Raw genomic sequence first — 15,330 nt, 5'->3', positions numbered from 1 at the left:
GAGACTGTGTTGGTCTGTAGAGACAGTGATTGTGATTTAGAGACTGTGTTGGTCTGTAGAGGCAGTGATTGTGATTTAGAGACTGTGTTGGTCTGTAGAGGCAGTGATTGTGATTTAGAGACTGTTTGGACTGTAGAGGCAGTGATTGTGATTTAGAGACTGTGTTGGTCTGTAGAGTCAGTGATAGAGATTTAGAGACTGTGTTGGTCTGTAAAGACAGTGATAGAGATTTAGAGACTGTGTTGGTCTGTAGAGACAGTGATTGTGATTTAGAGACTGTGTTGGTCTGTAGAGACAGTGATTGTGATTTCGAGACTGTGTTGGTCTGTAGAGACAGTGATTGTGATTTAGAGACTGTGTTAGTCTGAAGTAACACTGATGGAGATTCAGAGACTGTTGGTCTGTAGAGACAGTGATTGTGATTTAGAGACTGTGTTGGTCTGTAGAGACAGTGATTGTGATTTAGAGACTGTGTTGGTCTGTAGAGACAGTGATTGTGATTTAGAGACTGTGTTGGTCTGTAGAGACAGTGATTGTGATTTAGAGACTGTGTTGGTCTGTAGAGGCAGTGATTGTGATTTAGAGACTGTGTTGGTCTGTAGAGGCAGTGATTGTGATTTAGAGACTGTGTTGGTCTGTAGAGACAGTGATAGAGATTTAGAGACTGTGTTGGTCTGTAGAGACAGTGATTGTGATTTAGAGACTGTGTTGGTCTGTAGAGACAGTGATTGTGATTTAGAGACTGTGTTGGTCTGTAGAGACAGTGATTGTGATTTAGAGACTGTGTTGGTCTGTAGAGACAGTGATTGTGATTTAGAGACTGTGTTGGTCTGTAGAGACAGTGATTGTGATTTAGAGACTGTTGGTCTGTAGAGACAGTGATTGTGATTTAGAGACTGTGTTGGTCTGTAGAGACAGTGATTGTGATTTAGAGACTGTGTTGGTCTGTAGAGACAGTGATTGTGATTTAGAGACTGTGTTGGTCTGTAGAGACAGTGATTGTGATTTAGAGACTGTGTTGGTCTGTAGAGACAGTGATTGTGATTTAGAGACTGTGTTGGTCTGTAGAGACAGTGATTGTGATTTAGAGACTGTGTTGGTCTGTAGAGACAGTGATTGTGATTTAGAGACTGTGTTGGTCTGTAGAGTCAGTGATTGTGATTTAGAGACTGTGTTGGTCTGTAGAGGCAGTGATTGTGATTTAGAGACTGTGTTGGTCTGTAGAGGCAGTGATTGTGATTTAGAGACTGTGTTGGTCTGTAGAGGCAGTGATTGTGATTTAGAGACTGTGTTGGTCTGTAGAGACAGTGATTGTGATTTAGAGACTGTGTTGGTCTGTAGAGTCAGTGATAGAGATTTAGAGACTGTGTTGGTCTGTTGAGACAGTGATAGAGATTTAGAGACTGTGTTGGTCTGTAGAGACAGTGATTGTGATTTAGAGACTGTGTTGGTCTGTAGAGACAGTGATTGTGATTTAGAGACTGTGTTGGTCTGTAGAGTCAGTGATTGTGATTTAGAGACTGTGTTGGTCTGTAGAGTCAGTGATAGAGATTTAGAGACTGTGTTGGTCTGTTGAGACAGTGATAGAGATTTAGAGACTGTGTTGGTCTGTAGAGACAGTGATTGTGATTTAGAGACTGTGTTGGTCTGTAGAGACAGTGATTGTGATTTAGAGACTGTGTTGGTCTGTAGAGTCAGTGATTGTGATTTAGAGACTGTGTTGGTCTGTAGAGACAGTGATAGAGATTTAGAGACTGTGTTGGTCTGTAGAGACAGTGATTGTGATTTAGAGACCGTGTTGGTCTGTAGAGACAGTGATTGTGATTTAGAGACTGTGTTGGTCTGTAGAGACAGTGATTGTGATTTAGAGACTGTGTTGGTCTGTAGTCAGTGATAGAGATTTAGAGACTGTGTTGGTCTGTAGAGACAGTGATGGAGATTTAGAGACTGTGTTGGTCTGTAGAGACAGTGATAGAGATTTAGAGACTGTGTTGGTCTGTAGAGACAGTGATGGAGATTTAGAGACTGTGTTGGTCTGTAGAGACAGTGATAGAGATTTAGAGACTGTGTTGGTCTGTAGAGACAGTGATTGTGATTTAGAGACTGTGTTGGTCTGTAGAGACAGTGATAGAGATTTAGAGACTGTGTTGGTCTGTAGAGACAGTGATTGTGATTTAGAGACTGTGTTGGTTTGTAGAGTCAGTGATTGTGATTTAGAGACTGTGTTGGTCTGTAGAGGCAGTGATTGTGATTTAGAGACTGTGTTGGTCTGTAGAGGCAGTGATTGTGATTTAAAGACTGTTTGGACTGTAGAGGCAGTGATTGTGATTTAGAGACTGTGTTGGTCTCTAGAGTCAGTGATAGAGATTTAGAGACTGTGTTGGTCTGTAAAGACAGTGATAGAGATTTAGAGACTGTGTTGGTCTGTAGAGACAGTGATTGTGATTTAGAGACTGTGTTGGTCTGTAGAGACAGTGATAGAGATTTAGAGACTGTGTTGGTCTGTAGAGACAGTGATTGTGATTTAGAGACTGTGTTGGTCTGTAGAGGCAGTGATTGTGATTTAGAGACTGTGTTCATCTGTAGAGACAGTGATTGTGATTTAGAGACTGTGTTGGTCTGTAGAGACAGTGATTGTGATTTAGAGACTGTGTTGGTCTGTAGAGACAGTGATTGTGATTTAGAGACTGTGTTGGTCTGTAGAGACACTAATAAATATTTAGAGACTTTGCTGTTCTAGAGATTTAGTTAGTTTGTAAAGATACTGACAGAGATTTGGAGACTGTGCTGTTCTGACACTGTGAAAGATTTAAAAACATTGCAATCTGATATGGCAATTGTCTTTTAGACGCATATTTTGTTCATGGTTGCTAACAGCCAGCTTTGATGAGTTGGTTCTTGTAGTTTGTGTGATGTGCTGTAAACTGTTTAGGATTTCAACACTGAAGTAAATGTTTGTATTAATGTTATTCTCTGGAGCTCAGATTGTTTAAGGTAGAGGAGAATGTAAGACTGTGAAGATTTACACATCCTGCCTTGCTGTACACATACTCTGGAGACATAATGTATTGTATAGTGGATACACTTAAAAAAGCCCAAGGCAACTACACGATTCAGAATGCAGCACCACAAGCATTGTTTGAATTTGTGCTGTCTTGGTTCGTCACAAAAATGGAATGTAAAACTCTGTGGTGAAAGCTGTGCAACATAGGCAGTAATCATGAGAATTTGTGTAGCTGAAGCTTGGGAAAGTCAACAGAAATGTACGGCTAATCGGTAGGAAAAGACTGGTTATGAAACATGGTGCTGTTATTATATAGCACGTCTCTCTTTGTAGCACATTATAACCAGCGATATCTTTTCACTTTCATCAAGAGAGATATATATGACAAAGTGTTTTGCTTTGTATACACTACATGTTTGTCAGGATGATGACAGCGTGTAGAGTTGTTTCCCCCTGAAGCATTGTAGCAGTAGTCTTAGTGTACATTAAACGAAGCAAAAATGGTTGCGATCTTCTGGAGAAAGGGTTGTTTAAAATCAGCAGAACATCTCCAAAGTGTGCTCTTTGCCGAAGCAATTTCATTCTCAGCATGCCACAGAAACGTGAGGTTTTCTACCTAAAATAACAAAAGATTCTCCAAGGGAAGAAAAAGCACTTCACTCTACTTGACAGCCTCCAATTTTAACAATAAATTATGTTTCATTTTGTCTATTTGTTTGTTTCATAGAAATATTTTTTCCTTTTGGATGCTTTGCTTTAATCCATAATAGTCAGCCATTTTTTTTATCTGAAATAGGTCAGTTTAATCACAACGGAGAAGGATGGGCCGCCACAGCAAAAAGGAAATCAATAGAGATATCTATTTGTCGTAAAGCAGAATGGCTTGATTTTTATCCTTTTCTTCTCTTCCCTTTCTCCACTTTTTTCTTCCATCCACACAATATGACAGGCCCTCATTTTTCATCAGAAGCATTTTTTATGTTTTTTTTTTTTTTAATTCTTTTATTTTTATTTGCTGGCCATTTTGTGAAATTGCAAATAGGCCTTTGTGAATGCACTTTGTTTGCATAAGTTGTTCAAAATGAAGACAGTCTTTTTGTACCCGCTGCTCACGGTTAGAGGGGTTGAAAGAAAGAGGCTGGGCATTGATGGAAAGCACCTTGGTAGCTTTGTTGTTGTGCAGGAAAAAGCTGAAGGCTGGACGTGTCTGCTGATGCAGTAAGAGTTCCTCGACTATATGTACCGGACCACCTCGGCTCTTTGTAACCACTTAATCTGAATCCCCCCCAGCGGCATTGTGTGAGACTTCAGCTTTGTCAGCTTTTCTGCTGTCTGTCCATCCCTTTGTGTGTCTACCTAATCTGAAAGGCCTTGTTGTGGAGCTCTGTCGGACCAGCCAAACACCAAAGAAATATACACATCACGCAAATAGAAGCTGCATAAGCGCTTGCTAAAATAAGGCATCCCATCTGCTAGGATAGCTACAAAGTGTGGATATGTGTGGGCAATATGAAGCCGTAGCTGGGAAGATGAGGGGTGTGTGACACACACCGGCATTGTGCTGGCTCTGTGTGCGGTAGTGTCGGTGGCCTTGGAGCAAGTTATCACTGCTTATCACTTATTTGTCCAGCAGCCCACAAGCTCATGATGAGCAGAACAGAGGCAAAGGTCACAGGACTCCAACAAATATAACCGTCACTGACATCCCCTGGTTGTGTTTAAGATGAAACTTCCTTGTGTCATCAGAGTGCACATGGCTTTTTTTGTGTGTGTGTGTGTTTGTGTGTGTGTGTGTTTGTGTGTGTGTGCTACTGAGATACGCTACTGTACATAAATATTATCAGATCCACACCTAATTACACATGATTTCTTAGTGCTTTCATTATTTTCTCTTGTATTGAGGACAACATGTTAATAATCCCATAACAACCTCTGTCTTGTATTAATAGTTATATAGCTCAACTTTTAGGCTTGACTTTTACACCTAACTTGCGTTTACTGTAACCATCTTTAGGCATATTGGTGTTTTTTTAATGCAAGACGATTATTCTCCATCAAAAACACGGTTTAGATATTTGATTTATAAAGCAGTAAGTATAAAAGTACAGCTATAATGAGACCTATGCTGTGAAGGAATAACGAGACCTATAATTATCATGAAAAAATGTAATACTGTAGAAGAATTTAAAAAACTATGCCTACATTTAAGTGATAATTATACCATGTGAACAAAAGACAATTTAAGACTTTCTGTGTGTGTGTGTGTGTGTGTGTGTGTGTGTGTGTGCGCGTGTATGCGGGCAGATATTCGAGTCTTGGTATGGTGTATACATTAAATCAGCAATAGGAATGAGTTTTTGCAGTAAAGTGAAGCAAGTTAACCCAATGTCTAGTGAGTGTGTGTCTGTAACGCAGATCTTCATACCTAATTGTGATTGACTTCCGTTATTAAAGGCTAAGAGACATAGAAAGACATTGGTGTGTGTGTGTGTGTTTGTGTGTGTGTGTGTATGAGAGAGAGAAAACAGAATACAATACACTTCTGTGCCGATATGTCTGTCTCTCTCTTTTCTCTCATTTTCCCCCTCTTCCTCTGTCTCTCACTCCACTTCCTCCAGCTCGTATGCCTTAATGTGCTAGCTGTTGTCTTTGCTCACTCCACCTGCATAGCGCTTACACCTCTGTAGGGCAGACACGGTGCTGATTAAGTGGCAGTCTCCCTAATGATATGCTGAGCTTGCTGCAAATATCAAGATCATTTCTCACTACACGGTCATTAAAGAGCTCACCTCAATAATTTCTGCTTGCATAATTCACACAACTTTCAAAGTGTCATGGGGCGGCAAAGATAAGAAGTAATTCTGTGTAATTAAAAATGCACCGTATGTCAAACGGCTAATAAAATGATATATGATTAATAATAAATATATAAACAAACGAATAAATAAAGAAGTAATAAAAAGTGACTTCTAGTTTTTTACTGTACACACACACACACACACACACACACACACACACACACCTAGCTACATCCTTTAATCCTGTGCTTTGGGTGAAAATAACCTTTTCTCACTTAATATAATGAAATAAAATGACAGATGTAAATTTTTTTTTGCTTGCAGACTTGTGTTAGTTGTTTTAATGATATTCCCTTCTGTGTTCACTCATACTTTGACTCATACGGCCATGAGAATTTGTTTATTATAATAGGAAAGTCAATCACAATCAACAAAAAGTGATGATTGGTTTTTAGCTATTGTGTGCATATTGGCATTAATGATCATGATTCACAGTAATATAAATGGCCAAATACTAAGAGAAAACCTGTAAATTTATGTTTATAAATTAAGAAAACAAAAAATGGTCTAACAGCACAATAGTGCTGATTATTAATGTCTTTAATGACCCTTTAGAATGATTATTCATTTTTCTCTATCAAATGCTAATCCAACTGTTTTCTATGAAACCTTTTTTATAGTTTTCTTTTTACTTTTGTCCCCCCTTTTTTATTACTCATTGCTCTCCACATGTGGTTGTGCGTGAAACCATGATTGCCAGATAATAGCTAATTTGTCACATACTAGCAGTCAGTCACACGTCTTGGCCTTTGAAGAGGCCGTAGGTGACGTTTTTTTCTTATATATTATTTCTGTGTTTAATTTGATACAAAAGCTTCTTGTCCAGCTCTTAGAGTTCAAACCAATGTGGAAGCTCACTTGGCTGTTTTTACCCTGATCTCCAAAGCCATATTTCCAGGAAGAGGGTAAATGAGGAATGACCAAATGTAAAGCATTCCTGTAGTTCATTACCAAATATATATATATATATATATATATATATATATATATATATATATATATATATATATATATATTCATTCATTCATTCATTCATCTTCTACCGCTTATCCGAACTACCTCGGGTCACGGGGAGCCTGTGCCTATCTCAGGCGTCATCGGGCATCAAGGCAGGATACACCCTGGACGGAGTGCCAACCCATCGCAGGGCACACACACACACACAATCACACACTAGGGACAATTTTCCAGAGATGCCAATCAACCTACCATGCATGTCTTTGGACCGGGGGAGGAAACCGGAGTACCCGGAGGAAACCCCCGAGGCACGGGGAGAACATGCAAACTCCACACACACAAGGAGGAGGCGGGAATCGAACCCCGACCCTGGAGGTGTGAGGCGAACGTGCTAAACACTAAGCCACCGTGCCCCCTATATATATATATATATATATATATATATATATATATATATATATATATATATATATATATATATATATATATATATATATACACACTAATTAATGTTATTTTTTAAAGGGGGTGTACTCATTTACACTGAGCACTGTATATTTTTAATTGAACTTCTGAATAACTATTAGAGATAGAATTCGTGCTCTGAAAATCTCACATCGTTGCGGTGTATAATAAGCGAGAAGTGTACATTAGGTATAAGATGCTCAGTGGTCTTTGGGTCGAATGTCTGAGGCTTTAACCTAAACACCACATGATAAAAACACTGGTTGTGTTTGTGACATTTGGAACACATGGACACATGGAAGCATCACTACAACATTTTTTCCACTGAATCATGCCCATGTCATCCCTATTGAACTACTGATTTATTTATTTTTTGTCAGGTGTGTAGCCGAGATGCGTCATGTTTGTATCTCTGAAGCCGTGCCGAACGCAGGCAGGCCGAGGAAACTTAAAGGTGCTGTGAAAGACTAAAAGTGGGCCAGATGCAGAGGCCTCTGTGTGACCTACCTTGCTCAAAGGTTTTTAGGGTGAGAGAGTTGTGACAGGACTTCCTCCTCAGTGGAGAACATTACTAATGTGTGCAGTGTGTGTGAAGTAGCAGGGCTGTGATGAATCGCTCACATACACCCATGGCATCCTCATAAGTCAACAGTAAAAGAGAGTAGGTGTTAGGTACCGCCAAAAAAGGGGGAAAAAAAAGCAAACATGGTAACCTAAGGCTTAACAGCAGGGCTGAAGGAGAAAGCAGAATAGCCTGAAGATCTCCCTCAATCTTCAGAGGAAAGCCTGTCCCTCTGGTGGGCTCCTGTCTTAATAGACAGGGTGTTTTAAAAAGAAAGTTATTTTCACTCTAAGACAATGGTGATTTTAATAAATGAGTGTAATATGGGCTATGGGAGGTGGGAGGCCTCTACGGTCCATTCCTCTCCATTAGAAAGAAAAAAAGACCTGTGATTTAAAATAAATTAGTCTTAGCAGACAAAGGCAAGTCGTGGCACGTAACAAATTATCATATTTTTAAACGTTTTTCACTGCATAGCTAAGAGAGCATAAGAGAATTAAGTGATTAGTTCTTTACTGATTTTATTCATTTCATTAACATTTCATTTGAATGCCATGTTGTTGCATATGGTGTTTTTTTATTGCTGTTTGTTTATTTTTTTATATCTTACTTAAGACCTATTGATAGATAGATCTGAAGGTAGGAGTGTGTGTGTGTGTGTGTGTGTGTGTGTGTGTGTGTGTGTGTGTGTATGCATGTGAACATATTTCTGTACATTAAAGTGAACCAAAGTGTAGGAATATCTGACAGGTTTGACCTTGAGGGGACATGTGGCTGGCTGCTTCTTTATTTAATTAATTTTTTTAACAAAAAACTGCAGCATTTGTTTAAAAAGAAAAAAAAGAGTAAAAAAGGGTAGCTTTTGGTTACTTAGATTAAGGGTAAGGTTAGATTTAGGGTTAGGTATAACATTAATTAGCTGCATTAATAATTATGTCAGTGGAAGGTCCTCACAAGGATAGTTAGACGTGTGTGTGTGTGTGTGTGTGTGTGTCTGTGTGTGTGTGTGTGTCTGTGCGTCTGTGTGTGTGTGTGTGTGTGTGTGTGTGTGTGTGTGTGTGTGTGTGTGTGTGTGTGTGTTTTATTGACGTGAGGTCATCCATCACATACTCCAGGGGGTCTCCCCGGTATGCTCCTCAATAATGAACTTCATTCGTTAAGTTCTCTCCTCAAAGGCCACGCTCACCCACTGCCCTTTTCAGCCGCCGCAACTCGCTGCTGCTGCAACAGCGTGGTAGAGAGGAAAAAAAACAATAATCATGCTTTTCCTTGTGACAGTCACACTCATGAAGGATAAGCAGCACCATTACCAATCCCTCATGCCTAGTTATGGCCATAATTATCACACCCAAAATCTCCTGGCCTACTTCAGGCGGGAGAGGAAGAAGAGAAGGCACTTCTATAATCACCGCACTCCCTTATCCCGTTCTCTGCTACACGGAGAAAGGGATAGGTTATCTTTTTGGGGGGAGAATGACTGGAAGTGAGGGATCATTAGAATGGAAGGGGATGCTGCGCTTCCTTAGCTAGCCAGCCTCAGTCGCTACCACATGCTGCTGTGTGTCTGTAGCACCAGTCGCCTCTTCCTCTTTCTCTTCCTCTTCCTCTTCCTCTCCTTTCCACACTCTCTCTGTCTCTGTGTGAAAGCCTGTTCTCGTCCTCCACTACTGCAAGTAAAATCTTGGCATGTCTTAGAGTGCAGTGAGTTAATATTAAATGAAATATACCAACCTCTTAAACCTATTTACAAAGAGAGAGAGAGGGAAAGAGAGAGAGCGAGAGAGATAGAGAGATGTCTAGAGTTACATATGACACTGTTTTTAGTTAAATTCCTTATAGGTTATTGGTAGATGAATTAGTTTGCCTTTAGGCAATTACAGTGAAAGCAATCAATCTTTCTCTGTAACAGCTTTGTAAACATATTTGTTTGTCTTTTTATCTAAAACATCAGATTGTACAAATACAGAAGAATTGGCTTGTACTTTCATACGAATAAAACGAACAGAGCAATGACCGCAGAAACAATTTCCAAACAAAATTTGGAAACAGGCTTCAATTCTAAATAGTTGCTTTGGGTTAATACAGAGATTTCAATTAGAGCAAACATAAGAGGGCTTATCAGAATCGTCCCTGCCAAAAGTCCCCAAATTATAAATACCTAGAAGGCTCTATGTTTAATGTTTAACTCTATGTGAAAATACATTTTATTGTACAGAAGGGAATCATAGCTTGTTTAAGCAACACGTTAAAGCTACTTCACTATTCCCTACATTGCCATTCAGAATACTGCATATAACTATTATAGGGAACAGGAGAAGTGATTAAATAAATAATTTCATATACTACGTTACACAGGTTTGCTCATTACGGCGGCTCATTATCCACACAATTATTTTCCTGGGACATTAAAGTAGCTAAGCTAACTATAAATCTGCTCTTTACACTTCAGAGTAGAATCTGAATGAGCTCGAGTGTATTTCATAGTGAAAACAAATCAAACCGATCGATGCAGTGCATCATGGGTCTTTCATGGCTGCTAGGTTACATAGATAATACACGACCTTGGTGCATTATGGGATTCAATAAGTGCACTGGATATTCTCCACTTGGTTTACAGACACTAGTAGAAAAAGGTAACATCCAAAAAAAAAAAAAGTGCACTATTTAGTGAATAGGTACTTGATGAATATAATGAAATAATATTACTAAAGAAGGGGGAAATGTGTCACGGGAACATTTTGCACCTCCAGAGGTGTGGGTTCAAATCCTGCTTTCACCCTCTGTGTCCAGAGAACGTTCTCCTCGTGCTTTGGGTTTCTTTTCAGGTTTTCGGGTTACTTCCCCAAGTCCAAAGATGTGCATTGTAGGCTGATTGGCATCTCTAAGCTGTCTGTAGTGTGAGTAAAATTGTGACTCTGTTTAGGATAAGCAGATGGTAAATGGATGAATGGGTTCAAAAGATATTTCTAGTACAATCTCAGTAAGATCAGATTTAACTATCGGGTTATTACAGTACACAGCTGATGCAGAAGGTAGATTAGATCCGTTTATTTGACATTTAACCAAAATAAACTGGTCTTCTAGTTTCTGCTGGTTATAACTGAAACCGGCTTTTAGTATGACAAGATTGTATGGAAATAGTGTGAATTGTACAATATGTCCTTGGAATGAATGCACCTCACACCCTGGCTCTTTTCTCCGTTTCTGCATCTTCTGCTGCATCCTTTTTTGTTTGAATGTTATTGTAATGGTTTGCTTTTCCTCTAAGAAAAGAAACCCAATAGTCTTGTCTATTTATCCTGAAAATAGATATTCCCCGTGTTGTCTGAGTGATTTATTGAAGTCCTCCTCACAGGTGGAAGCTACAGGAAATTGCCTGGAATAGCTTTAAATTGGTTTATAATGTCTCACATGGGGTTGTGATTTTGTGGTTTTTATATTGCGGGTTAATATTTATATTAAATACGTGTACTGTTGACTTCTGATGTATTTATTTATGTGTTCATTTAAAAAAGCAACACAGGAAAATACTATAGTGTTAAACTGATTGTGGTGTGGCTTTAGTCCAAAATACACAATAAAATTATAAAAGTTTCACTCGTAGGTTTTAGACATTTTTCATTGGATGTCAGATTACAGGAAAGTCCTCAGAGGTTTTCCCTTCGAGTCACCGCACTGAGAAATGTGATATATGGTTTTGCTTTAAGATGGGCATTGAGCGATTTGTGTGAAGCAGTGGGTAAAAATTTCCTGTATTGAAGTAGTCCATTAAGCCTGTACCTTAGAGTCCAATAACAATGCAAGGTTCTTTAGAATCCATTTTATTCTCAATTTCTCTTTGTATTATTCTTTCTTACTGTGGCATGGTTTGCACATCCTGTTTCTCTCTCTCTCTCTCTCTCTCTCTCTCTCTCTCTCTCTCTCTCTCTCTATGGAGAGCCATGGTACAGTGCTCAGGAGAGGCTGGAAGATCAGCTGCTGTGTGTTGAGGCCGTGTGTAGGATGGCTACTGACAGACTGCTAATGAGACCATTATCGGCTGAGGTCCTCTCCTCTCTCCTCCGGGGCACCGGTGGCTGCTCCTCGTCTCCTCTCAATTGAATTCCATCCCACAGGGCTTGTTTACAATAAATACATTGGCTCAAATTAATCAGAACAGGAACGGCAGACACTTTACTCGGGCCGGCATTTATCCAGAGAGACAGAGGAGTCGGGGAGAAGGCAGGCCACCTCTTGCTCCCTCTTAGCTGTGGTCAGACTAAAAAAAAGCTGGATGGAAATAAATACACGCTACCAGCATTAATTAATTTGTCTGCATGGATTTTCTTTATTATATTATTTGATTATATTACAGTTTATTACGGGGTGTAGCAGATGAAGACGAAAATGAATAAAGGAAAATAATCAAATTTAAATCTGTAGAGATTTAAAAAGGAGTTTTTACTAACACCTGCTCAAGGAATCATTAATAACATGTTAGTTACAATCAAAATATGTGAGATGTTCATGGTTGCGCATGGATTTCTATTTCATTTGTAGCTGTTCAGCAGTTTTAAACCACTGACAGAAAATCCAGGGCCATATAGCATCTACATAGCACATTTCCATAGGCTTCCCGTTATTGGATTGGCAGCAGCTGCGCTCATTAACACCAGCTCTTTCTGTGGCCTGCTGCAGCCGCCGCTTTGCTCTTCCAGCAGAGAGAGTTGAGAAGGAGAGTGAAAGAGAGACAGAGAGAAAGAGAGAGAGAGCGAGCTCTCTAGTGACACAGCACAGCATAGATGGGGTAATGCACTTGCAAAGAGGAGGATATGTGTATTATTACAGGTTAGAGTTATAAACTGATCCTGTGTGGCTCTTTTTTTTTTTTAAAGTCATGATACTACAGCTGTGAGATAATAAGAAATAAATAAGAAACGCTGACGTGGAATTATAGTGTTTCTTGGAATACAGACATGTCTGCTAACGTGGGCTGCAGATGCACATCTACATTGGCATTTTTGCAAACACACAAACCCATGTGCAATCAGACAGACCTTCCTCTCTACATTTCATCTATCGCTTTCTGCATCTGAGTGCCGCAGACATGCAGTTTTTCTGCATTTTTAGATAACTTGCATTTAGTCTAAACTTCACTTTATCTCGCTGTCATCATCAGAACCAAAAAGATATGGTGTGTGAATGCTTATGTGAGTCTTCTTTCACGCTTTTGAACACCCAGTTATGTGCCCAGAGCCTATCACATACTGGTTAGTGAGTCTTTTCTCCTCTCAGCAGCTCCTGTTTGAATCATTGTTATTGCTGCACTGCTCTGCAGCTCTCTGCCAACCACAAGAAAAGCAGTGCTGCAGACCTGGCAGTTGAAGCTTACCACTCATCTAAAAAACATGCCTCTGTGGTCAAACACAGAGCCTGACACGACACAATATAACTTCTTATAGCTAGCACTAACAATTAACAGCCTGTGCCGAGCTGTCCCCTCGTGCTATAACGCTCCCCAGCATGGAACCAGGATTTGCCTCATTTGTTAATCAAGGCAGCGAAATCCCATTTTGTTTATTAGGTAGTGCTGGATGACAGATCATTGTTGACATAGCATGAGTTCATTTATTTTTACTGCCTCTAACTGTTTGTGTGTGAGGTTGTGATCAGACGGTAATTTTTGCCATTTGCAGCATCTGCCATGGAACGAGAGCTCGCATGTTTTTTTCGACTGAACTGAGCACGCTGCTGTGCTTGTTTTTTTATACAAATACTCTGGGTTATGGGTTTTATATTTTTTTATTATTATTTATTTAGCATTTGACTTTAATGAAAGACAATAATTGATGTCTTTTGATATATCAGATTCAGTACATTATATTTGCTGCTCTTTTTTTTGAGCATTGGTGATCATTTTATTATGCATACTTTTCATGAGAAATATCTTTGCAGATATATGCTTAGGTTGAGGGCAAATAAAATTTGTGCTTGTTTTTGCAAATTTTAAATAAATTGAGATAGAGTTGGACAGAGTTGGCTTTATTCTAAGAGCACAATCAAGAGGAGCCAACTGGTTCAGCTCCTGAAAAGATTATTGGAGAGGAAAAGAAAGAGAAGGAATGGATGAGTGGAGATTTCAGAGGAAGTAATGGAGGGAGAGAAAATGAAAAGGTTGGCTGGAGAGTGAAACTCATCAGACAGTTGCTGTGCGTTGGATAGGATCAGCAACCCCCCCTCTCTGAGCTATCTGCTGGAGCTCAGCTGCTGGGGAAGGCAGTGTGAACCACTGTGCCAGCAGGCTGGAGAGTAGAAGGGGAGCGAGAAGAGCATAAAACCAGCTTCCTGGAGGGAGGTCAGGAAGAGCAGCCAGCATCTCTCTCTCTCTCTCTCTCTCTCTCTCTCTCTCTCTAAACATCTGGAGAGACATCCTACCTCATCTGCCCCCTCATTAATATTAGCACGAGCAGAGGGAGAAAGAGTGCCACATAACCAAAAGTGTAAGGATTACTCTGTCCTCCACTACACCTCTCACTCACATTTAAGCCAATCATTTTTTTTGCTTTTCTGTCCTTTAGTGTACTTCTTCTTCATCACCTTCTTCTTCTTCTTCTTCTTCTTCTTCTTCTTCTTCTTCTTCTTCTTCTTCTTCTTATTATTATTATTATTATTATCAGTATTATTACTATTATTATTAATAATAATATTAACAATATAATTATTATTATAATTTTATTATTATTATTATTATTATTATTATTATTATTATTATTATTATTATTAATATTAATAATAATAATAATAATAATATTAGTGTTATTATTATTATTATTATTATTATTATTATCGTTATTATTATTATCGTTATTTTTGTTATTATTATTATTATTATTATTATTATTATTATTATTATTATTATTATTATTATTATTAACACCATTATTATTATTAATATTATTATTATTATTATTATTATCATTATCATTATTGTTATTATTATTATTATTATTATTATTATTATTATTATTATTATTATTATTATTAACACCCCAGTCTTTACCTTCTCCACCGTTGTATTCTGCAGTCAGCCTGGGGAAAAGCCCCGCCCCTGGCCACGCCCCTCAAAGCAATTCGTTGCCTGTTGTGCCAATCACAGGTAGAAGGCGGGCTGTGTGTTGATGTCACCGTCACGTGGACGGTGGTGTGGTGGCGCGCGAGCGAGTGTGAGCGGCAGAGGCGCGCTGTCCAGCTGCTGCCGAAACAGCAGGGGGAGAAAATCCGCTCGCGCTGCTCTCGCTCTCGCGCTGCTCTCGCTCTGCTCTGCTCGCTTATGGACCGCCGAGCTTAATGATGTATTTTGTGATTTCAGCGATGAAAGGTAAGATTAAGATGGTTTTTTGTGGTGTTCTACCTACAGCGCGACTAAACGTTGAGTAACAAGTAGAGCCACTACGGCTGAGGCTCCGTGCGCGAGCGCATAGTCCGGTGCATGCATAGTCAATGTC

The 15,330-nt window shown here is 39.3% G+C and overlaps 1 protein-coding gene across 3 annotated transcripts in view; it reads left to right on the top strand.

Moving 5' to 3' along the window:
• The window catches only part of roraa (RAR-related orphan receptor A, paralog a), a 251,231-nt gene that overhangs the window by 168,912 nt on the left and 66,989 nt on the right, over positions 1–15,330 (top strand). Inside the window, exon 1 of one of the 3 annotated variants that reach the window (XM_060887522.1) lies at positions 15,013–15,203. The exons of the other annotated variants lie outside the window; for them this stretch is intronic. Within the exon in view, the coding sequence (XP_060743505.1) occupies positions 15,173–15,203 (31 nt within the window). The 5' untranslated portion in view covers positions 15,013–15,172. Of the gene's footprint in view, positions 1–15,012; positions 15,204–15,330 lie in introns of those variants that run through there. 3 annotated transcript variants of the gene reach the window in all.

Source organism: Tachysurus vachellii, chromosome 14, assembly GCF_030014155.1.
Source record: "Tachysurus vachellii isolate PV-2020 chromosome 14, HZAU_Pvac_v1, whole genome shotgun sequence".
In the NCBI taxonomy this organism is placed as follows: Eukaryota; Metazoa; Chordata; class Actinopteri; order Siluriformes; family Bagridae; genus Tachysurus; species Tachysurus vachellii.
This window is presented reverse-complemented; position numbering and strand designations above follow the sequence as displayed.